General features: G+C 39.7%; 1 protein-coding gene across 1 annotated transcript in view; it reads left to right on the forward strand.

The window, feature by feature from the left end:
• Positions 1-22,871, forward strand: part of IPO8 (importin 8) — a 52,141-nt gene that overhangs the window by 16,096 nt on the left and 13,174 nt on the right. Inside the window, exons 7-19 of the mRNA XM_064155798.1 lie at positions 318-412; positions 1,102-1,186; positions 3,391-3,525; positions 4,405-4,504; positions 6,108-6,184; positions 9,615-9,731; positions 12,278-12,367; positions 13,190-13,355; positions 14,658-14,818; positions 15,240-15,365; positions 20,192-20,258; positions 21,329-21,454; positions 22,386-22,483. Of these exons, the coding sequence (XP_064011868.1) occupies positions 318-412; positions 1,102-1,186; positions 3,391-3,525; positions 4,405-4,504; positions 6,108-6,184; positions 9,615-9,731; positions 12,278-12,367; positions 13,190-13,355; positions 14,658-14,818; positions 15,240-15,365; positions 20,192-20,258; positions 21,329-21,454; positions 22,386-22,483 (1,443 nt within the window). The remainder of the gene's footprint in view (positions 1-317; positions 413-1,101; positions 1,187-3,390; positions 3,526-4,404; positions 4,505-6,107; positions 6,185-9,614; positions 9,732-12,277; positions 12,368-13,189; positions 13,356-14,657; positions 14,819-15,239; positions 15,366-20,191; positions 20,259-21,328; positions 21,455-22,385; positions 22,484-22,871) is intronic.

Here is a 22,871-nt window from a genome sequence, read left to right on the forward strand (position 1 = left end):
TTTGTTAAAGTATGTTGCAGAAGTAGTGTACATACACAGTTATACTTACTAATGAATCATAGAATCAACCAGGTTGGAAGAGACCTCCCAGATCATCCAGTCCAACCTATCACTCAGCCCTAGCCAGTCAAGTAGACCATGGCACTAAGTGCCTCAGCCAGTCTTTTCTTGAACCTGAGAGGTTCTTAATGGTAGGTAGCTGTTAAGAGAACCAAAGCTTTAGTCAGTGCAATGCATTTGTATTAGTTTACACAGCATGGGATGTTTAAAATGTGCTAAATACTGAACTAATTTAAATTAACTTTATTTATTTATAGGAGACTTTGCAAATTGATGAAGATGATAGACCAGAGCTGGTATGGTGGAAGTGCAAGAAGTGGGCACTGCATATTGTAGCTCGTCTTTTTGAACGGTAACAAACTAGCAAATGGATTAAACTAAGTTTGGGTTGCAGACCTGTAACGCTGTCTGAGGTGCAACTGGATGAGACAGTTCATCAGTTCAACAGCTCATGGTCCTCAGAATGGTATTCCTGCTGCTGTCTTCTGCCTTGTGCTAGCATAGCCACTGGTCTAAGCTCTTAGATGATTTGACTCTAAGATGGCTATAAACTAGCCACACAGGAAAAGTACTCATTTTCTTTTTCTTGATTTAATTTAGTTTTTACTTCATTGAGTTACAAGTGCTTAAATTCTCAAATACAAAGGTAGGGGAAGATTAAAAAAAAAATCCATAAACATAGAAGTTACAGAACTTGTGGCAAAAAGGTGGCTGTATTTATTTGGCTGTAGCATTGTACCTTATAATCTGAAGGCAAGGAAAGGCAAGTGTGGTGCTTTGTAAGAAATGTTGATTTAATACTAGCCTGTGGGAAATGATTCCTTTGGGAATAGAAGGCTACTCATGGTCATAGAATCACAGAGACATCCAGGTTGGAAAAGACCCTCAGGATCACCAAGTCCAACCTATAACCCTGCTCTACAAGATTCACTTTCAACCATATCCCTAAGCACCACATCCTTTGTTTTCAGAAAGTGCTGTGTTTTCCTGACACAGCAGACTTCTCACAATATAAATATCTCTGTACTCTTCTTTTTTAAGGTATGGAAGCCCTGGGAATGTAACTAAGGAATATTTTGAATTCTCAGCTTTTTTTTTGAAAACCTATGCTGTGGGCATACAACAGGTAAGTACAGTTCATTTCTTCCTGAATTAGATAATTTTGGCTGAACAAATGGATGCCTCAGCAGTGTGCTTAAAGTTCATTCATTAAACAAACCCAAACAGAGTCAGGCAGCTTTTCCTTTTAGTGATTTAGTGGGTTCTTTAGGTCTCAGTGCTGTTACGGGCTTACAGACTTCCAACATTGTACTGATTTGGAATGACTACAGCAATTGGGTGCTTGAAAGCCCTGAGAGTGCTGGGTCCCAAACTCTGATTTTTTGGCACTGTTCCTTTTGTTTCTCATTCAGCCTGCTATATTCTGGGTGCTTAGAGGCTGTAGTTCTCACGCTTTGGGCTCACTAAATCCCTTGGACGCCTAGGCTTTTGGATTGAGTATTTCAAATAGAAGAAGCCAGGAGAATGCAGAGTGCTCTCCTGTTTGTGATTCTGGGCCCTTTGGCCTTTAAAGACACCTAGGAATGTTGGTGTTCAGGTGATAAGTGTTTGGGTAATGTGTATTTCCAGAATATGTGGCTGCTAAACACGCTGCTGGATGAATAATCCTGATAATCTACAGCCTTTTTACAGTTCAAATTTCCATCGTCTTTGATGCAGGGTGCCAAGCTTTTATCACATTTAAACTAGCTTTCAAAATACCAGGATTGTTGCAAAACAGAATTAGTTTTCTCCATCCAATTTGATAAACTATTCTGTTGTCAATCAGTATACTGATTCTTTGTAAATATGCAAATATTATGAACTGAGGAAAGAAATGGTTTTGGTAAGGCTATATGCATTAAATGAAAAGGGAAACAATGTAGTATCTATTCTAAACTCTTTACAATGTTTAACTCCTGGTTGAAAAAAGTAGATTCCTATAGGCTGTTGTCATACCCTTAAGCTTGTCTGGTAAGAGTTTAGCCTATACAGCAGAGGGAGTACTTTAGCTTTCAGGATAAATGGACTGGACAGTCTGCACATTTCTTCCATTTCTGTCTCTTCAATGCTGATTTGTCACATTTCCTTGCACAGTTATTAAGAATTCTATTGTGAATACCTTACTAAGCCTTCATTACCTATTCATCAGTTATTAAGTGCTGACATCGTGCTACAGTCTGTATGATGTACAATTTTTGCCCAAGGAACATGTTGTATTAAAGAGTTAAGATCAGACTTAGTACTCCTAATGAAGGAGTTACACTCAAAATACTGGAGGTGGGTAGATTCAGCCTGGACGTGAGGAGGAAGTTGTTGAGCATGAGAGTGGTGAGAGGCTGGAATGGATTGCCCAGAGAGGTGGTTGAGGCCCCATCCCTGGAGGTGTTTAAGGCCAGGCTGGGTGAGACTCTGGGCAGCCTGATCTAGGGTAGGGTGCCCCTGCCCATGGCAGCGGGGGTTGGAACTGGATGATCTTTGTGGTCCCTTTCAACTTTGACTGATTCTATGATTCTGTGAAAATAAGATTTATTATAATGTGAAGGATTATGAAGCAAAGTTTTCCTTCTGAAAATGCTTGACTCAATATTTTGTTGTATGTTGCCCTTCATTTTTGTTGTAATTCATGTACATAGCAGTTCTTTATGCTTATTAACACTTAATAGTTCATCTGCCATTAGTGCAGCTGTAGATTTTACTTAGTAGAGCAAGCCTGTGTATTATGGAAGCTGTATGTGAGAAGAGTTTGTGATAGCATACTACATGATACTATCTGACAGTTACAACAGGTAACTGAAGGTTTTATATCTCTTCTGAGGCACTAACCTAATTTTCTTTTCTAGTTCAGTATTTCTATTCTTGCCACTGCTCTTCTGAAGTAATTTTTTCTTTTCTTTTTTTTCCTGTCCTTAAAAAATAAACTCAGGCACCACTAACAGATTTAGAAACCAACTGGTTTGGAATTGTCACTATGCCTTTTTCCTCATATATTACAAGTTTTCTTGAGGTTTGGGTAATAAACTGTCAGCTTGTGAATACTGAATCATATCTTTGCTTTACAATCATAAATGATCACATGGAGGGGCTAGCAGTAAAGGTAGACATGTGCATAAATGCTTGCAGGGTTAGGTCTTCAAGTGATGTGTGATTTTTTGTTCAGAGGTATTACAGTGATTGCTCCCCTCTAGAACCTCTGCTGTGAAACTAAATTTGTCCATGTTCATTCCCTGTATATGCATGACAGTGTGTTTTCAACCTTCTTTTAAAAATACCCATTTATCATTTCTTTAGGTCCTCTTAAGAATTTTAGACCAATACAGGCAAAAAGACTATGTTGCACCACGTGTTCTTCAGCAAACGTTAAATTACCTGAACCAAGGGGTTATTCACTCTGTAACGTGGAAGCAAATGAAACCACACATACAGGTCAGTGCATAAAACCTAGTCATAAATACTATATGGCTTCAGAGTGATTAAACAAAGCCCAAAACACCAAAAAATCCCACCAAGCTTTGTTAATAGTTCTTGCAACAATTTGTCTGGGCAAAAATAGCATTTCTGTACAAATGTGGTTGGTTTGTTTTGGCATTATAACAACCTTTTATTGCAGATACTGTTAACTCAAATATTCTGTGCCATGACTTTGTTATTTTTGTTTTTAAGTGCCAGACAGGTGTAATAACCTGGCTTTTATTAGTTGCTGGTGTTCAGAATTGTTGGTAGATTTGGAGATTCATAATTGTGCTTCAAAGATAGCAGGCGAAGAGAGCACAAACTATAAGGAAATTAACTCAAGGACATGTTTTGTAAGTGAACTAAGGACTAGTGAAAAGTGATTTTCATGCTTTTAGTTTTTTTGGTATCTTAGGATCCCCTGTTGTAAATAGTTAATTCCATGACTGTTAAGGGGAAAGACGCTGAAATACAGTCTCATGTTAAGTCTTGCACTGGTGATTTCCCTCTGCAGAATGCAATGTTCTGCTGTACACAGACTGTGTCCTGTAATATATTGCTGTATACAGACTATGCCCTGTAGTATATTGCTGTATACAGACTATGTACTGTAGTATATTTTGTGCATGCTACTGTATTATTATAGATGTGGATTATATAATTATGACAGTGTGTTGCAAAAGGCAACTCTGTGTATTGTAGGGTTTTCCACTGGCCAAAATAAAAGAGCGCTGGTTAAAAGAATTTCACTCTTCAAAAAGTAGGCCTAGTAAATTAGTGCATAATGGAGGGAAGCCGTACTGGAATTTGGTTTTATGTGTATTTATATGTATTTGACTTCTCTAATGTTAGAGTATAACAGAAGAAGTGATATTCTCTTTAATGTGCTACAAAGATGAGGATGAAGAGCTCTGGCAAGAAGATCCCTATGAATATATACGGATGAAATTTGGTAAATATTTGTGTTTACTTTTTGCATTCCTTGTAACAGTACACTCTAGTCCCAAGTAACAGCATGGCCACTGTCCTGAGCAGTAGGAAAAAAAATGTTTCTGAAATCTCACCAATCTGTGGTTAAAAGAAGGCAGCAGATCAGTTGAGTTTTGGCTATTTGACTGGTAGCTTTAAGTGATTCTCTTAACGTTTTCTTCTACTTGACATGTTATCAGTGCACCACAAATGGACTATGGCTTGCTCACCTTTTAACACCAGTTTCAGTATCTGCAACTGCACATGTCCCAGCTGTCTTCAGGTTCTTGCAGTTCTCACTTTGACCAGAAGAGGTCTGTCGTGCTCGTTCCCTATAGAAAATTGTTAGTCTGGAACTTTTTTTTTTGCCAATTCTAATGACCAAATTGTAAGATAATTAGATAATAAGTATTCTTTCAAAAGACACAGGCCAGCGTCTTGGGAATATTGCATAGGACCGTATTAGGAATAATTTACTTATATTAAAAGAGTGATGTCATTAAAAAAGAGAAGGATACTTTTAAAATATAGCAAATTTAGCTGGAAAACTGTAAACCAGGGATAGGTAGTATTTAGGAATCTTCAGTTAGTTGATTCGGGATTATCATATGTGGAAACAGAATTTAAATGTTGATAGAGTAATTTAAAAACCTTGGAGAGTTGTTTTGCAAAAAATTAGTTATGTAATGTTGATCACTGAGCTGATTTTTTAACTATATGGATTCAGTTCTTTCTGTGCAAGTACTGAATCCTACTTTTATGTGTAGCTGACACTGTATTATGGAAGGTAATAAACCCCCCCCAAAACTCAAGCATGAAAGTACATTAAATTGAAGTGAGGCACACTTGGATTTGGAAAAAGAATTCCAGTAGTCTGACAGTATCTCCTGATTATGGTTTATCTTTGAGTTCTCAGGAAATGTTACTGTGTAACTTTAACCACATTTTAAGATTACCTTTTAAGATCTTTTTGTTTTATTCCATTTGTGTAAAATTTAATGTGTTTGGATTAGGAGATGTTTGGCAGCACAGTTCTATTATTTCCAAGATGTAAATGGTATTTTATGTATGATGAAAGGAGGTTGGATTGTAATGAATGAATCAAAAAAGTTTCAAGTTTCAGCAGACTTAAAAACTTCCCCAGATCCAAGTACTTTTTACATGCAAAACATTTCCCATGAGGTTTTAATAAAAGCAAGCCAAAATATGTACATATGGCATGCAGATGGTACTGGAATGTATTGTTGTTCTTCCTATAGTTGCTTTAATTAAATGAGAAAAGAAGCAAAAAAGCACCTGCTTTTTCATCCCTTAAATACATGGTCTCAGAATGAATGACTAAATAATGCATTCCTCATAAAGGGAGTGATGAGTGGTCAGTAGATAGGGAGGGCCACAAGTAAATGCATTCACAAATTATGTGACATAAGCCTTGGTTTGACTTTAACCATGAAGTGAGGACAACCCTGCCAGTAGTTTTAAAATAACCTGTTCACCTTGCTTTTGTGATATCCCCCAAACACAGTGGTTTATGAAAATGTGATTATTACATAATTCAGAAAAGCAATTTTGTTTTAATTTTTTAGATGTATTTGAGGATTATGCATCCACGACAACAGCAGCACAGAATCTTCTTTATACTGCAGCGAAGAAGAGGAAAGAGGTATGGAGCAAGGTGGTTTTAGTTACTTGGAAGTTTCCTTAGTAATGTCGTTTTCCCTTAGATTTGAAGATGCTACAGGGTCACAGAATCACAGAATGAACCAGGTTGGAAAAGACCTCTAGGATCATTGAGTCCAACCTATCACCTAACCCTTCTTATTAACTAAAACATGGCACTAAGTGGCTCATCCAACCTCCTTTTAAACACCTCCAGGGATGGTGATTCCACCACCTCCCCGGGCAGCCCATTCCAATGGGCAGTCACTCTTTACGTGAAGAATTTCTTCCTAATGTCCACCCTAAACCTACCCTGGCACAGTTTGAGACTGTGTCCTCTTGTTGTGTCACTGGATGCCTGGGAGAAGAGATTAACCCCTGCCTGGCTACAATCTCCTTTCAAGTAGTTGTTTACAGCAGTGAGGTCTCCCCTGAGCCTTCTCTTCTCCAGGCTGAACCAACCCTAGCTTCCTCAGCCGCTGCTCATAGGGCTTGTGCTACAGCCCCCTCACCAGCCTTATTGCCCTTCTCTGGACACATTCAAGCACCTCAACATCTTTCTTTAATTGAGAAGCCCAGAACTGCACACAATACTCAGTGTGGCCTAGCTAGTACTGAGGATGCTAAGTCTTGAGAAATCTGCTTGTTAGTACACAGTCAAATGCTTTTCCTGCAATTTTGGGAGAATTAACATATGTGTGAATGTGTAAATAAATAAACCTGGTTGATTCTATGATTCTATGAAATAGATAAATAACCTGGCTCTCTTGAACCTTGAAAATTAACCTATTGGAGGTGAGCTAAGTTGTAATAAATATACTGCTATTTTCCCAAATTAACCAACAGCTTCTGTCACAGCTGATCTGAGCTTCATAAACTGTATTGAAGGAAAAGTGAACATAATCCTTACTAATTTTCACATATGCTATTTAAAATCCTCTTGACAGCAATGAAATTAGCAGGAATGAAACCAATTTCATATAGTGGCTCTTGATATGAGGACACAACTTTCCTATTTCTATGCTTACAGTGATCTGTGCAAAAAGTACCTGGCTAAGCCCTGGAAAGCATGTTAGTTTGATAAAACTACAACCTTTTTCCTGAGCACCATTTTAACATCCAGAAAATACAGAGTTCTTTCTCCAGATGGATTTTCAGAGAAGTGTTTATGTCAGGTGGAATAGTCTCTGCTCTTTCTTCTTTATGTCAAAACAGTCCTTGGCTACAGACTTTCTTATTTTCATCATTTGTATTGAAACTGTCAAAATATAATATGTAAAATGTGCATAAAGGCTGTGGAAATTATATGAAACAACTGGTTTTGCCAAGAAGTCAGCTTCAGAAGCTACTGCCAAAATCAATAGATTAAGTTTATGATGTTTCAATCCAACTTATTCTTGAAGATGTTCATCCCCTTCAGGAGGGGTTTGAATCTGAGTTAGGAGTGAATTGTAATGAGGCTGATGTAAAAAACTATTAAATAGTTTACTAATTATACAAAGAAAACTTCCCCAAACTTAGTTACAATTAACAGAGATTCTGTGAGGCGGTTGGTAAAACTGTTTTGCTGAATGTATTTATACAGTCAAATTAAATGATTTAGGAAGAATCTTTAGGAAGGTTTATAACTAGAGAGGTTTGCAGCACAAACTGCCACTGAAAGGTTAAGCATAAACTTTTACAAAGCCGAGTAAAGAGAGTTCAGGTACTGACTGGTCAAAAGTCTCAATATTTGCACTCCAAAAGCATTAGCAGGAAAATAGATATCGTGAAAGCCAGGTGGTGGACTTCACGTGGTAATGATGCAGTGGGGCTGTGCTGCTGGTTCAGTCCAAATTGAGCACGCTGTCTGAGAAGGCCCATGGACACAAGAGGCGTCTTCTCTGGCTCTCAGGAAGACATTGGGTGGTCAGCAGCCACCTGGGCAAAGCAGGGTACAGGTTTGTGGGCTGGAGCAGTCCAACTGAGTGGTGTATAGACTGGCACGGCGGGCAGGCAAGTCTCAATGTCGGAACTCGTTGCTGGGTCATTACCTATATTCAGGTTCGATCAGGCAGGGTCAGGGCTGCCAGTTGTAGGCAAGTCCCTTGTAATGGTTTGGGTGTTACCCTCCCCCACACACTTTGGAAATCACCCAGACTAGACTCAGCCGGCTCTGGAAATTTTGGATGAAGCTTATTTTTTACAATTTAGCAGAATATGCAAGCAGATATTTACAGTATATACAGTTCTATACAGAAACATACAAGGTAAATGGTAATACAGAAACACAATAGGCCTCCCAGAAGCCTGAGTCCTTAGGAGGGGCTCCCAATCGCCCCTTCACCTTCCCCATACCCCTCTCAACCATACCCCAGTCCCAAGGAAGAATGGAGGTTCAGCCAGGGGGTTAGAAAGCAAAGTGGGTTAGTCAAAGAAACAGCAGAGAGGGGTGAGGTTAGAGATGCAGCTTAGCCAGTTCCCCAGCAGAAGTGGAGACTCCTGTATCTATACTGTTTTATTTTTATACATCTCAGCAAGCCTATGAGGGAAGTAGACATCACCATTGTTTTCCTTCCACAGCCTGGAATCTAATTCTTGTCACCAAAACATTCTAGCTAGCTTCAAACTAGCACATCCCTGCTTACACGCGATGCAAAGTGTGGTGGCACACAGAGGCACGTAAGGCAAACAGGTAGCGAACAAAACAAAAGCAGCAGCAGCAAACAAGCAGTTTGCTAAGGTTTGAGGCATTTTGGCGAGCCTCTTTGAGCAATAGCAACAGGTAAAACCACCCCTAGAACCAATCCTGAACTATTTCTCCAAAAAAGGAGGATGCACAGGTCTAGGATCGTGACCTGTGTTTATCACAAGAGAAAGCAAGCTGAAATACAAAGCCAGATGTGGAGTCTGTGATAGACTGAGAGGCATCAAAGCTTCTGTCTGCTTTCCTGCTTCTTCCACCCAGGAAGAAGAAGTGGGAAAGGGGGCGGAGGGCAAAATGGGTATTTGGGCAGGTGTTTAGGGCATGTGATGGATATGTGTTCTATGCATAATTTGGACCTTCCACCACACATACATACATGTAGACACATGTATTTATATACATGTGATACAAGCTAAAAGATAAGGTAAAGGAGAAAAAAATTGGTAAGGTACTTAGTGAACCTCTTCCTTTTCATCACTTTTTTTTTTTTTCATTTAATTGCTATTTACTATTTTTCCCCATTTTATTTACTATTACTAATACGAAATGTCAAGGTGATGAATTTTTACAAATTTGGCTGAAAAGTTGACAAGGGAACCTTCTAAATTTGAACTGTGGAAAGATGCTACACTTAGTACCTCACGGTTGCTTTTGCCAAGATAGAGTTTCTAACTTAAGATGTCATATGATTTTTTTTTAACTTAAAGAGTATTACTAAAATAATTTGTGTGTTTTCTGTCTTGCCTAGGTATTACCAAAAATGATGACATACTGTTACCAGATTCTGACAGAGCCAAATGTTGATCCAAGGAAAAAAGATGGAGCTTTGCATGTTATAGGCTCCCTAGCAGATATTTTACTGAGGGTAAGTGGGTAAAGAAATGAGAGGTTTGTAATTCTTATTACCAACTGCCATTTTCAAGAAGAAAGTCTTAGCTTATGATGTATGCCTTAGCCCTTAGCCACATTTATAAAGGCTGTAGAGAGATTGCACCGTGCAATAAGAATCTGAAACTCTTAAGAGTCTTAAGATTCTTTCCTGGTTTATATTCCCATTTTATACACAGATTTTTCTTCTGTTTCTGCAAAGTTGTTTGCTATGAAACAGTCTCTTGGTCCTCTCCTGATTTTTTTTAGCGAACTCCCAACAACCTACACCTGTTGTAGGCTGCTCTAGTTCCAGAAAGGTACTTAACATTTTATGGGAATGCTTTGTCTAACTTTCCAGCTTTCTTGCTGTGCAGTGTGTGACTTTGAGTCTTTATTTCATCAGCCAGTTGGGAGTTTTGAAAATCACAGAATTACAGAATTGTCAGGGTTGGAGAGGATCCCAAGGATCACCTAGTTCCAGCCATGGGCAGGGACACCTTTCACTAGATTGAGTTACCACATCCAGCCTGGCCTTAAAAACATCCAGGGATGGAGCTTGCATCACCTCCCTGGGTCTTACCACCCTTATGGAGAAGAATTTCTTTACAATGTCTAATTTAAATTTACCCTCCTCTAGCTTGGATCCATAATAACTGGACAGAGCACAGAGTTTCAGTCCTTCCTCCATTTCTTTATAGATAGCATCTTCAGAATTTAGTGTGTTCTTTTGTAGTTTGAATGCACATTTGTGCTTTCTAATGTAATATCCATCATGATTTCCTTTATACCTTTGTAGACAGTGGAGTCCAAATTATGACTTCTCTCCATGTCAAAAGTAACTACCAAAAAGTTACCACTTTTAGTGTGAGAATGGAAGCCTAGTTCTGGAGGCTTCCTCTTAAAAGTAGTACTAGAGTTAGATAATGGTTGAACTTGAGATCTTAAAGGTCTTATCCAACTGAAACAATTCTGTGGTTCTATTTTATGTGGGTTCTGTCTCTGCAGGATGTGTCTTCAAATTGCAAGCCATGTCTTACCAACATTTAGCTTCTCTCAACCACCTCTTTGGGCAACCCATTCCAGGGTCTCACCACTGTCATGGTGAAGAACTTCCTCCTCATGTCCAATCTGAACCTACCCACCTCCAGCTTTGCTCCATTCCCCCTAGTCCTGTTACTACCTGATAGCCTAAAAAGTCCCTCCCAGTCTGTCCTGAGGAGAAAAAGAAAAGATTTTTTGTAGCATACTGATTCTATATGAAATTTTCAGTCAAGAAATGTGATGTTATAACATACTTTATAAAAGAGTGGAAGTCACCAAACACTGCAGAGGCCTCTTAACCCATAATTTCTTGTGTTTGGGATTTGACAGGTGAAAAATTCCATTATCTGTTTTTGCATAAAAGACACAATTTTAAAGTGCTTTCTGGCTGTGACTTGAGATAGAGATTGTAAGGAGTTCATAGCCACAATGACCCTGCCTTTGCCAACTGGCTCTTCTCAACAGCTCCAATTTAACTCATCAGATCCAACCTGTGTACACAAGGGAAAAATATTTTCCCTTCTCTGTGTTTTTTTTCTCTACTCAGTTCTTTATCTACCTCTCTGAGGGTTGGGGAATCAGTGTGCAAAAAAGTGTTGTATCTATTGGTGAGGTGTGATTACCTAAGATACATTTTATATTAAATGCCCCTTTTCACCCTGAATGATTCTTTTAGATCATAGAATCAACCAGGTTGGAAGAGACCTCCAAGGTCATCCAGCCCAACCTATGACCCAGCCCTATCCAGTCAACTAGACCATGGCACCAAGGGCCTCATGCAATCTTTTCTTGAACACCTCCAGGGACGGTGCCTCCACCACTTCCCTGGGCAGCCCATTCCAATGGCCCTCAGTGTACATATTTTCTAGTATCTAGGTGCTAGGAAAGTTCCAAGTCTACATGCTGATGGGTTCTGGCTTCCTGTAAGTGTCTTGGGATTTGTCAAGGTTGAAAAGAAAGATGACTTTTTTGTTTTAGTCACATATTCTTCTCCAGCTAAGGAGCTTTCTATCACAAAGGAATTATTTTGGGTCATTAATAAATATGTTGTAGTGTGTAAAATAGTTTGGTTTGATGCTTATAGTAACAGTAGGTCCTGTGAAACTCAGACCTGTTTCATACATACTTACATTTATTTTCAGGTATGTATATATTCCTTTGTAGTAAGAATGAAGATAGTAGGTTATTAAGCATAATTATTTTCATTTAAAAATCAGCTGAAATCAGTTGCCTTAGAAAATTCCAGTTTACAGTAGTGTGATGAGTAGAGTTGAGTATTATGTGTACAGTTCCTTCACTTACCTGACTTTGAACTTGCAATACCTGTGAGGTTTGTTCGATTCAGTGTACAAGATCCATATCTCTCTTGTGAAAGAATACTTTTATCACATGGACAGATTGTTGTATTTGCTGTGATCAGTAGTTGAAATTGATTACTGGCCAGAATGAAGTATGTAAAATGAATGGTCTCTAAAATGTAATTTTTATTTACACCAACAGAAGAGTGTCTTCAAGGATCAAATGGAGCTGATGTTACAGAATCATGTGTTCCCGTTGTTCATGTCTAACTTGGGGTACCTCAGAGCTAGAGTAAGTTAATCACTTGTGTCCTTTCCAGTGTTTGATATAGAATCATAGAATCAACCAGGTTGGAAAAGTCCTCCAAGATCATCCAGTCCAACCTAGCACCCAGCCCTGTCCAATCAACTAGACCATGGGCACTAAGTGCCTCATCCATTCTTTTCTTGAACACTTCCAAGGATGGCGACTCCACCACCTCCCTGCACAGCCCATTCATTCTTTCCTTTGGAGTTCGCATTCATTCTGAATGTAAATGAAAGGAGGAATATACAAACACATAGTAAAAATTCAAATAATGACCTTGTGCAGTTATTTTTCAGCATTTTCAGTTAAGTGGATAGATAAAAAGTCTCTGCCATATTGTTTGCTTCTTTGATCAAATAGGAGAATTTGAGCAGTGGCTGTGGCCCTTTTGTGACCATAATTTTGTTAGCGTATCTCACTAATTGGAGAGATTGGATGGTTGTGAAGGTTAGGAGGAGTTTCCATAGAGGAAATAATATCAGTGTGAATGTAGCTTGAAGAAAATCCCTGAATGTCCATATTAGTGAAAAACAAATAGTTCATTTTCTTTAATTTCTGTTCTGATATTTTTTTCCACAGAAGGACCAAAATGATGAATGCCAATTATGTGCATGCTGAGTTTATTGGAATTTGGGAAAGGAAAATAACTACAGTGCAGAAACTATTTTACATAACTGTATGAATGTACCATAAATAGAATTTAGAAACAACACATGTAAACAGAAAAAGAGAGAGAGAGTTACCATTAGCAGTGAGTTGGTTGAAAAATGCAGCAGTCACTGACTTGCTTTTCTTTTCATCATGCAGTCCTGTTGGGTACTTCATTCATTCAGTGCTTTGAAATTTCACAACGAGCTGAACTTGAAGAATGCAGTAGAGTTGGCAAAGAAGAGCTTGATAGATGATAAAGAAATGCCTGTCAAAGTAGAAGCAGCCATAGCTCTTCAGACATTAATAAGCAACCAAGAGCAAGGTATGCTACACTGATTCTTCAGTTACAATTATTTTTAGGGGGTATTTTTTAAGATGAGGAGGTTGGTGCAGATTTATCTAAATATTTCTACCATTTAAAGACAGATTTCAGCACATTTCATCATGTTCAGACAGCTTAGAATCATAGAATTGTAGAATCGTTGAATTGTCCAGGTTGGAAGAGACCTCCAACATCATCCAGGCCAACCTAGCACCCAGCCCTATCCAGTCATCTAGACCATGGCACTAAGTGCCTCATCCAGGCTTTTCTCTAACACCTCCAGGGATGGTGACTCCACCACCTCCCTGGGCAGCCCATTCCAATGGCAGATCACTCTGTCTGTCAAGAATGTCCTCCTAACATCCTGCCTATACTTCCCCCAGCACAACTTGAGACTGTCCCCCCTTGTTCTATTGCTGGGGGTTGACCAACCCCCACCTGGCTACAACCTCCCTTTAGGTAGTTGTAGACAGCAATGAGGTCCCCCCTGAGCTTCCTCTTCTCCAGGCTAAACACCCCCAGCCTCTCCTCATAGGGTTTGTGTTCCAGTCCTCTCACCAGCTTCGTCACCCTTCTCTGGATACGTTCCAGCACCTCAGTATCTCTCTTGAATTGAGGGGCCCAGAACTGGACACAGTACTCAAGGTGTGACCTGACCAGTGTTGAGTACAGGGGAAGAATAATCTCCCTCGTCCTGCTGGCCACACTGTTCCTGATCCAGCCCAGGATGCCATTGGCTCTCTTGGCTACTGGGGCACATTGCTGCTTCATCTTCAGCTTCATTTGCTCGTTAATTGTTGTATGCGCCCCAGAATTCTGATTTCAGGTTTTTATGGCAATTTTCTGCACCAGAACGTTTCTTTTAATAAAGTAAATACCACCTGTCTTTACTTTTCTTCAGTAAAGTGAAATAGTGTGTATCTTTGAAGAAGAAATGCTACCTAGGCGTGAGGGCATGTATTCCCCAAATAGTGGCTTTCTCTTGTAGGTGGCATTTCAGTAATGAATGTAATAAATGTACAGTTTATTTACTTTCTTTATCTGCTAGTTATGGACTGTGGTAATGCTTTGGATAGGTTTGGGTTTTTCTGGGAGGAGGTTCTGTGTTGTTTTTTTTTTTTTTAATTAGTGAATTAATTTTTTTTGTAAATTATTTTATTCAAGAGTAATCACTTCATCTAGTGCCTTCAAAATGCTGTATGTTTCTGTATCAACAAATATAGAAAGTTGATGTAGTTGATTTCACCTGGTTCAACAAGAGTTAATATAGTTGATTTCACCTGGTTTCAATTGCTTTTTTAGCCAAGGAGTATGTGAAGCCTTATGTAAGGCCAGTTATGCAAGAGCTCTTGCACATTGTTAGAGAGACAGAAAATGATGATCTTACTAATGTAATCCAGAAGATGATCTGTGAGTACAGCCAGGAAGTGGCTACTATCGCCGTTGACATGACTCAACACCTGGTAAGAGACAATAGTAAAACAACAATCCAGTCAAAAACACATGCCTAGTTTGCTAAGCATTTAATGAACTTTGCACACTGTTTAAAGTAATCTTTATGAAGACAGTCACTTTTTTTTTGTATCAAACATCTTTAAAACTTAAAAGTTTTTTCAAAGATACTGAATTTTGTCACTGGTTTTAATGAGCCAAACTCTTAACTGTTTTAAATTACTTAACACAGTGAGACTTAGCAAAAAAAAATTTTTTTTAGTGGTCTGTGTTTCCCTCTCAGAAGAAAGGAGCGTGGTTTTCAATGCTGACAGCTCTTACAGATAAGACATTGCTGCTGTTGTGTTAGCTGCCTTGGTTTTGCATGACAAATCAGAAGTGAGAGTTTGCTTTAGAATGTCAAGTTGTCCATTTTTTTTGTTTTTCTTGTAGGCTGAAATATTTGGTAAAGTACTTCATAGTGAGGAATATGAGGAAGTAGAGGACAAAACAGTTATGGCCATGGGCATCTTGCACACAATTGACACCATCCTGACAGTTGTGGAAGATCACAAGGAGGTGAGATTTTATACATCTTTTCTCCTGCTGCTGCATCACACCTCTCAGACACGACAACAAGCACTTCAGTCTGTGTCACATCACTTGGGTTGACATCAGTGTGCAATTACTACAGCAGGATGGTGAATTAGTACTAAATGATCTCTGACTGTGATGGTTTGGGTGTTACCTGCCCCTCCCCCGACTTTGTAAAATCGCCCAGACTAGACTCAGGTGCTCTGGAAATTGAATGAAGCTTATATTTACAGCTTAGCACAATATACAAGCAGATATTTACAGTACATGCACTTATGGACAGAAATATACAAGGTAAAAGGTAATACAGAAACACAACAGCCCTCCCAGAAACCTGAGTCCCCAGGAGGGGCTCTCAACCACCCTTCCACCTTTCTCCCACCCCTCTCCCTTACCCAGATCTTGCCTTGTGCCCAAGGAAGATTGGTGGGTCGGCCAGGGGGTTAGGAAGCAGGTGGATTAATCACAGAGGTGGCAGTTTAGGTTGGAGAGAGATGCCACCCAAAGCCCAGACAGAGAGCTACTGTCTTATCTATATTTACATTCTTACTCTTATACATCTCAGCAAGCCTATGAGTGAAGGAGACATCACCATTGTTTTCTTCTCACAGCCTGTAATCTAATTCTCACCAAAACACTCTAGCTAGCTTCAAACTAGCACACTGACAAATTTGAATTTAAAGCCTAGTTTACTTTTGTGGTTTCTTATTTGTTCAGCTGTTGACTTGGAGAGGTATTTTTATCCCAAGGGTAAAATTCTTAGCCTTTATTCTGAAAAACACTTTTTCAGATGACTTTCTTACAGGCAGATAAAGCAGATAGTAAAATAGGAATATTTTGCATAAGGCTTGTTTTTTACAATGGTGATTTGTAATTTGTTGTTTACCTAGCAGTTTCTTGGATGGAATTACTAGGAACTGGTCTCTCAGTTGTGGTGCAACGTTAAGTCTACATTTCACATACTTAGGGAAGAAAGATTTGATCTTCTTGTACCACCTGGGCTGACTGAGGTGTGATAGAGTTCAGTGACTGACCAGAGAGACAAAGTCAGTGGCTTAAGCTCAGCTGGCACAAAAGTGCTTTGTCTTCCTTAATATCACACAGAGTGGTAGGAGTTGAAAGGGACCTCTGAAGATCTAGTCCAACCCCAATGCTAGAGCAGGAGTCATTTAGAATAAGTTACCTAGGAACATATCCAGGAAGGTTTTGTATGCCTCTGAAGGTGGAGAATCCACAACCTCTCTGGGCAACCTCTTCCAGTGCTCTTTTTTTTTCCTTATGTTTACATGGAATCTCGTGTGTGTTACATTGCCCCTTGTTCTGTCACTGGACACCACTGAGAAGAATCCAGCTCCGGATCACTGGCACTCACCCTTTAGATATTTATAAGCATTAATGAGCTTCTCCCTCAATTTCCTCCAGGCTAACAGCTCCAGCTCTCTCAACCTCTCCTTGTAAGGCAGATTTTCCAGTCCCCTAATCATCTTAGTATCTATCCACTGAACTTTGTTCAGTAGTTACCTGTCCTTCTTGAACTGGGGAGTCCAGAACTGGATGCAGTATTCCAGATGAGGCCTCACCAGGGCCAAGTAGAGGGGAAGGAGAACTTTCCTTGACCTGCTGACCACACTCTTCTTGATGTACCCCAGGATGCCATTGGTCTTCTTGGCTGCAAGGGCACATCCTTGGCTCATGGTCAGCCTGTTATCCACCAGCACTCCTAGGTCCTTTTCCCTTATTCTTACATACAGTGAGAATGTTTTATTGCCAAGTGTGAAATCTCTTTATGAAGCTGATAATTTTAAAATACATTATTTAAAATACTAATTATTTTCCTGTAAGACCATTGTGTTCCTTTAGGTTTCAAAACATCTTTAATTCCTTACAAGAACCCCTTGCACCTTTTGAAAGCTAAAGTTAAACCCAGTAGCTAAGATGAGCATCAGGAATAATAGTCTAAACTGAGTCCTCATGTCTTAGCCTAGGAAAACCCTTGTGGCTGTGGTATTTTTGCTATGACCTTAGCAGCTTGCTTTTCCTGTAGTGTGAAGTGGGGACTAAAATATTGTGCAGAGTGCTCTTCATCTCAGAATTTCAAATAATTTTAGAAGTGATGTAAGTGTTACAGAAATAACATGAGGCTGAAAGCTCCTTAGAAATTAATTTCCCTTTCACAAGTATGAAGAGAGTTTAAGGGATGCTATCTTTGGAGTCAAGTGTCTGAAGCTAAGCCAGCAAATCTGTCGTCACATATTTATTCCATTTGCTGGAATAACCCCAGAAAGCCTGCAAGATTATGTCTGTAATGAATGACCTGTGGTAGTAACGGGAAATGTCTGTGTTTACTGGTTTTAATTAGACTTAAAATGTGGCCATATAGTTCTCTTCGTCATGTAGTTTAGTTCCTAAACGCAGTCTCCTTGTTAAACATTGCAAAACTAAATCTTGACTCAGCACAGTTTTATGCTCTCAGTTTCTGTATTTGTTTCTCTTTCTGAGTCTGCTCTGGGAGGCTTTCCATAGACATTAGGCAAAAGCATCTCTTTCTTCCTTTTGACCCATTGTGATGGTTTGGGTGTTTCCTGCCCCCACACACTTTGGAAATCACCCAGACTAGACTCAGCGGCTCTGGAAATTGAATGAAGCTTATTATTTACAGCTTAGCTCAATATACAAGCAGATATTTACAGTATATACAGAAATAGACAAGGTAAAAGGTAATACAGAAACACAACAGCCCTCCCAGAAACCTGAGTCCCCAGGAGGGACTGCCCCTTCACCTTCCCCCTACCCCTCTCAACCTTACCCCAGTCCCAAGGAAGAATGGAGGTTTGGCCAGGGGGGTAGGAAGCAAAGTGGATTAGGAAAGAAAAAAAAATGGAGGGTGAGGTTAGAAAGAGATGCATTTTGGAGCTCCCCAGCATGAGAAGTTGTGCTTTTATCTGTGTTTTGATTCTTCTTCTTGTATCTCTCAGTGAGCCTGTGAGTGAAGTAGACATCACCATTGTTTTCCTTTCACAGCCTGTAATCTGGTTCTTCTCACCAAAACATTCTAGCTAGCTTCAAACTAGCACAGCCATTCTACTTCACAGAGTTTGGACAGAGGCTTTATTTGAAACACTCTGAGACTTTGAGTACCATGTTGCTTTATATCCAGACAGGAGCACAGATACAATTTTGGATAGGAACTGTAGAAGAACCATAAATGAAGATTATTTTTTAAATAAGGAGAAATGCTGTAAGTGACAAGTTTTAAAGCAATACTAATCATTGAAAACGTCAGTACTTTTGTGAAAGAACCTTAACCTTATAATACTGTGGTTGTTAAGGCAGCATTTAAAAAGTGGTAAAAGCCTTTTTGCTTTGAGGAACTTCTCATATTGGATTTGTCAAATCACAGAATCACAGAATTATCCAGGTTGGAAAAGACCTCTAGGGTTATCGAGTCCAACCTGCCACCTAACCCTTCTAATTAATTAACCCATGGCACTAAGTGCCTCATCCACTCTCATCTTAAACACCTCCAGGGACGGCGACTCCACCACCTCCCTGGGCAGCCCATACCAATGCCAATCACTCTTTCTGTGAATAATATAAGCTTTGCTCTTTTCCCATCCCACATTTCCCGCTTTTATCCCCAAACCCACAGCACCTGGGTGCTGTTGCAGTCTCCTCCCACCCCAGGTGTGACCACTTTGCTCTCCCTGCTCGCTCCCCTTTATAATCGGCCCCAGAAGAGGCAGTAGCCCTAAGCTTGCCCAACTGGGCAGAGGATCCTCCTCCAGTCGCCACTGGTGAGTCTCCTACCTTGGTGTGTGCACACTGGGTGAATGGTGGAGGGGATCAAAGGCCGGGGGGCCTGCTGGCCCCCCGGCTATGTAGGGCTAGGCTTGATGATTGCTTTAACATCGCCCATGGGTGCTGGCTGAGATGTCTCTCCTTTTTTTCATTTCACTGTAATGGGTGAAGAGATGGAGAGGAGTCTGTGTTTTAGTTTTAAATTAGGAACTTGATCTTTCTGAGTTCCAGTATTATAACAGAAGATGGTCCTAGATAGTGAAAGCTGACGTGAGTCAGGAGAGGAACTTTAAACTATGCCTTTTAAGACCCAACATTAAATGTTTTGGTTTATGCTGAGGGTTACTGAACACTGAGGAGAAATTATGTTTTGATTAAAGATTTTACCTACTTTCTATGTGAATACTGAAAGAACCCAAAACTGCTGAAAACTAGCCCACAGAGATCAGACTCTTGCTATTTCCAAAAGGAAAAAAAGAAAAGAAAAGAAATAATTTTGTAAAATAAAAAAATAGTACTTGTTGATTTAAACAACAACCAAAAAACTTCAGAACAACAACAGAAAAATGTGCAGCTCATGCCACATGAGGATAATCATCTCAGTGCTATGCTAGTGGGTAACAATGAACCTTTTTGCCTGTTGGTCATTTCACACATACTCAGACTCAGCACACCCCTTTCCTTTCTGACTGGTTTCTTTCCTCAGGCATAGAGCACAGCTAAGAGGGAACTTTTAAGGCAGCTAGGTTTTGTCATTCTCTAAAATGAATGTCCAACAGCTCTTACACAATAGGAGCAAATTGTCTCAGATTTCCCCTGCTGTGTTGTCCTGGGAGGTAAACATTGCATTTCTTCTTGTGGTGAGGGAGAGATGGATCTTGAGCATTACCGGGGCTGTGCTTACCCATCAGGTTTTAAGTTATGCACTAAGGACACCCTGAAGAAGGCCTGAAGAAATGCATTGATTAAATATATTCTAAGTTTCTAAATGAAGTGCTTTGTTTTCATTTCAGATAACTCAACAGCTCGAGAGCATTTGTTTACAGATCATTGGCCTTGTTTTGCAGAAACATGTTATAGGTATGCTTTAGGGATATTTTTAAGGAAAACATATGTTGTTTCTTAAATTAGTTGTTGCAGGCAATGCTGTCTTCCTGAACAGAGCTTCACCTTTTGTTTTGTGTGCTTCTTTAAAGAAAAAAAAGCATCAATTTTTGGTTACCATTTGTTTCCTCTGTGTGCTGGGTTAGTGCAGCCTGCTCTCACAAGCCTCTCCTCACACAGATGGGAGGGAAGGGAACACAAAAAACCCTCTGAATTGAGATAATGAAAGTTTAAGGAGATGATAAGATGCACAATTACCTTAGCCTATTTACAGAAAAGGACAGCAAAATACAGAAGTAGCAGCAGAAGCCAGCAACCTACCCCCACCCCCTGACCTGCAGCCTGCTCAACACCAAAGACAACACCTCAAACCCAGAAGTCAAAAGCAGCAACCGGACCAGGGAGCCTCTTACATTAGAATCTGAACTTCAAGCCCCATGATGCTTTGCTCCAGCCAGCACAGTCATTTTGAAGCTGGTATGAATATCAACATCAGCAGCAGATTCAGCTCAATCCATGACACTCTGATAACCTCTTTTACAGTATCAGGCTTACTATTCTCTTTTGGAGGTCAGACTCAAAAGCAGAAGGTGCAGTTCTGATTGTAGTTCTAGCTAGCTGTGTTAAAGAGCAACATCTGGAATTACATTAGTATTTTATGGACATGGTTTGCAGTTAAATTACTGCTTTATCAGTACCTTGCACCAAAGAGCTACTCAGTTTTGTGATAAGGCCTTTAGGAATAAACAATGGCTGAGAAAATAAAAATACTCTTTAGTAAGTTGTTTAAAGCAATGTCTTTGCTGTGCTGGCAATAATATTTTTCTAGTGTGTTTTCAGAATAAAAAGCTATGCATATTGTAACTATAGCCATATAAGGCACATCTAAAAGAGCCTTTTGCAGTTTGCATTGTTTTTATGCTTACTGCTTTAGTTACCAATTACTGTCTTCTATTTGATTTGGGCTTTGGCTTCAGATTTCAAGATGTTTGCAAGTTAACTTTATTTTTCAAAGCAATGTACTTAACGTTGTCTTTCCTTGCCAGAGTTTTATGAAGAAATTCTTTCCTTGGCCTACAGCTTGACATGCCAGATGATTTCACCTCAAATGTGGCAGCTTTTAGGTATTCTATATGAGGTTTTCCAGCAGGATTGCTTTGAGTACTTTGCAGGTATGATCATTTCTGTTGATGTTTTCTACTGTTTGTGAGTTTATCTCTAAAACCCACATTAGTAAGGATCACTTCTCAGAATCACAGAATTAATCAGGTTTGAAAAGACCTTCGAGATTATTGAGTTCAACCTATCACCCAACACCATCTAATCAACTAAACCGTGGCACCAAGTGCCACATCTAGTCCCTTTGTAAGCACTTGCAGGGACAGTGACTCCACCACCTCCCTGGGCAGCCCATTCCAATGGCCAGTCACTCTTTCTGTGAAGAACTTCTTCCTAACATCCAGCCTAAACCTGCCCTGGCACAGCTTGAGGCTGTGCCCTCTCAGAGACTGTGTCACTGGTTGCCTGGGAGAAGAGACTACTCACCACCTGGCTATAACCTCCTTTCAGGTAGTTGTAGACAGCAATGAGGTCCTTCCTGACCCTCCTCTTCTCCAGGCTGTACAGTCTTAGTTCCCTCAGCCACTCCTCGTAGGGCTTGTGCTTCAGACCCCTCACGGGCCTTGCTGCCACTTCTATTCAGTGTTGTGGTTTAAAATGATCATGTGTTTGAGTCAAACCCTAAACTGTTCAGCATGGGAGTATAACAAGAGCATATTGAAGGAGGAGAAGCATGTTCAAATCTGTCAGTGTGATCAATTATTGTAGGAGATCCTGAACCCAAATAAAGCTAAAATATACAAAGTTAATGGAAACTATAAATGAATTAATTAAAATGCAGTTGTGTTCTGTTCTGTACTCTGAGAATGCACCCACTGTGATCTACTTTATGGAAAATTCCTCCAAAATAGACTTCCTCACAGTCTGAATTTCTAACCATATCCATGAATCTGAGCTAGTGAATTCCATCATAGGACTACAGCCTCACTGGTTTGCACTAGAATGGCTTAGTTTGTCATTTTTCTCCCTCTCCCTGTTTTGCAGATATGATGCCTCTCTTGCATAATTATGTGACTATTGACACTGATACTTTACTCTCTAACCCAAAGCATTTAGAAATCATTTATGCTATGTGTAAAAAGGTAAGGTCTCTGATTCTTACTGTTACACTTATCACTAGTACTTAGCAATCAGATCAGTGATGTGACCTGAACATGCCAGGTTGTGGTCAATCATTTCAGCATGCAATGAAATTTGTTCTCGGCTCAGCTCTGAGCACAGATAGCATCCTCACACTTCTTAAGTGACATGCTTTTAAAAGAATTACATGCACAAATCTGTAGGGGAGAAAGTTTCTGACTCTCTTCCATGAATAGCTGTTTTGATTAGTAGAGGAATTAAGCCTGATTTCCTTGAGTTATGTATGTTGTGATTTGATTCTTTAGTTGTCAGCTAAGGTGCAAGCTCATTTGAAGTTCTTCCTATGTTTATGATGTTTCTATTTTATGCTGATTAATAAATTACACTGTA

The sequence above is a fragment of the Pogoniulus pusillus genome, chromosome 15 (assembly GCF_015220805.1).
Source record: "Pogoniulus pusillus isolate bPogPus1 chromosome 15, bPogPus1.pri, whole genome shotgun sequence".
NCBI lineage: Eukaryota > Metazoa > Chordata > Aves > Piciformes > Lybiidae > Pogoniulus > Pogoniulus pusillus.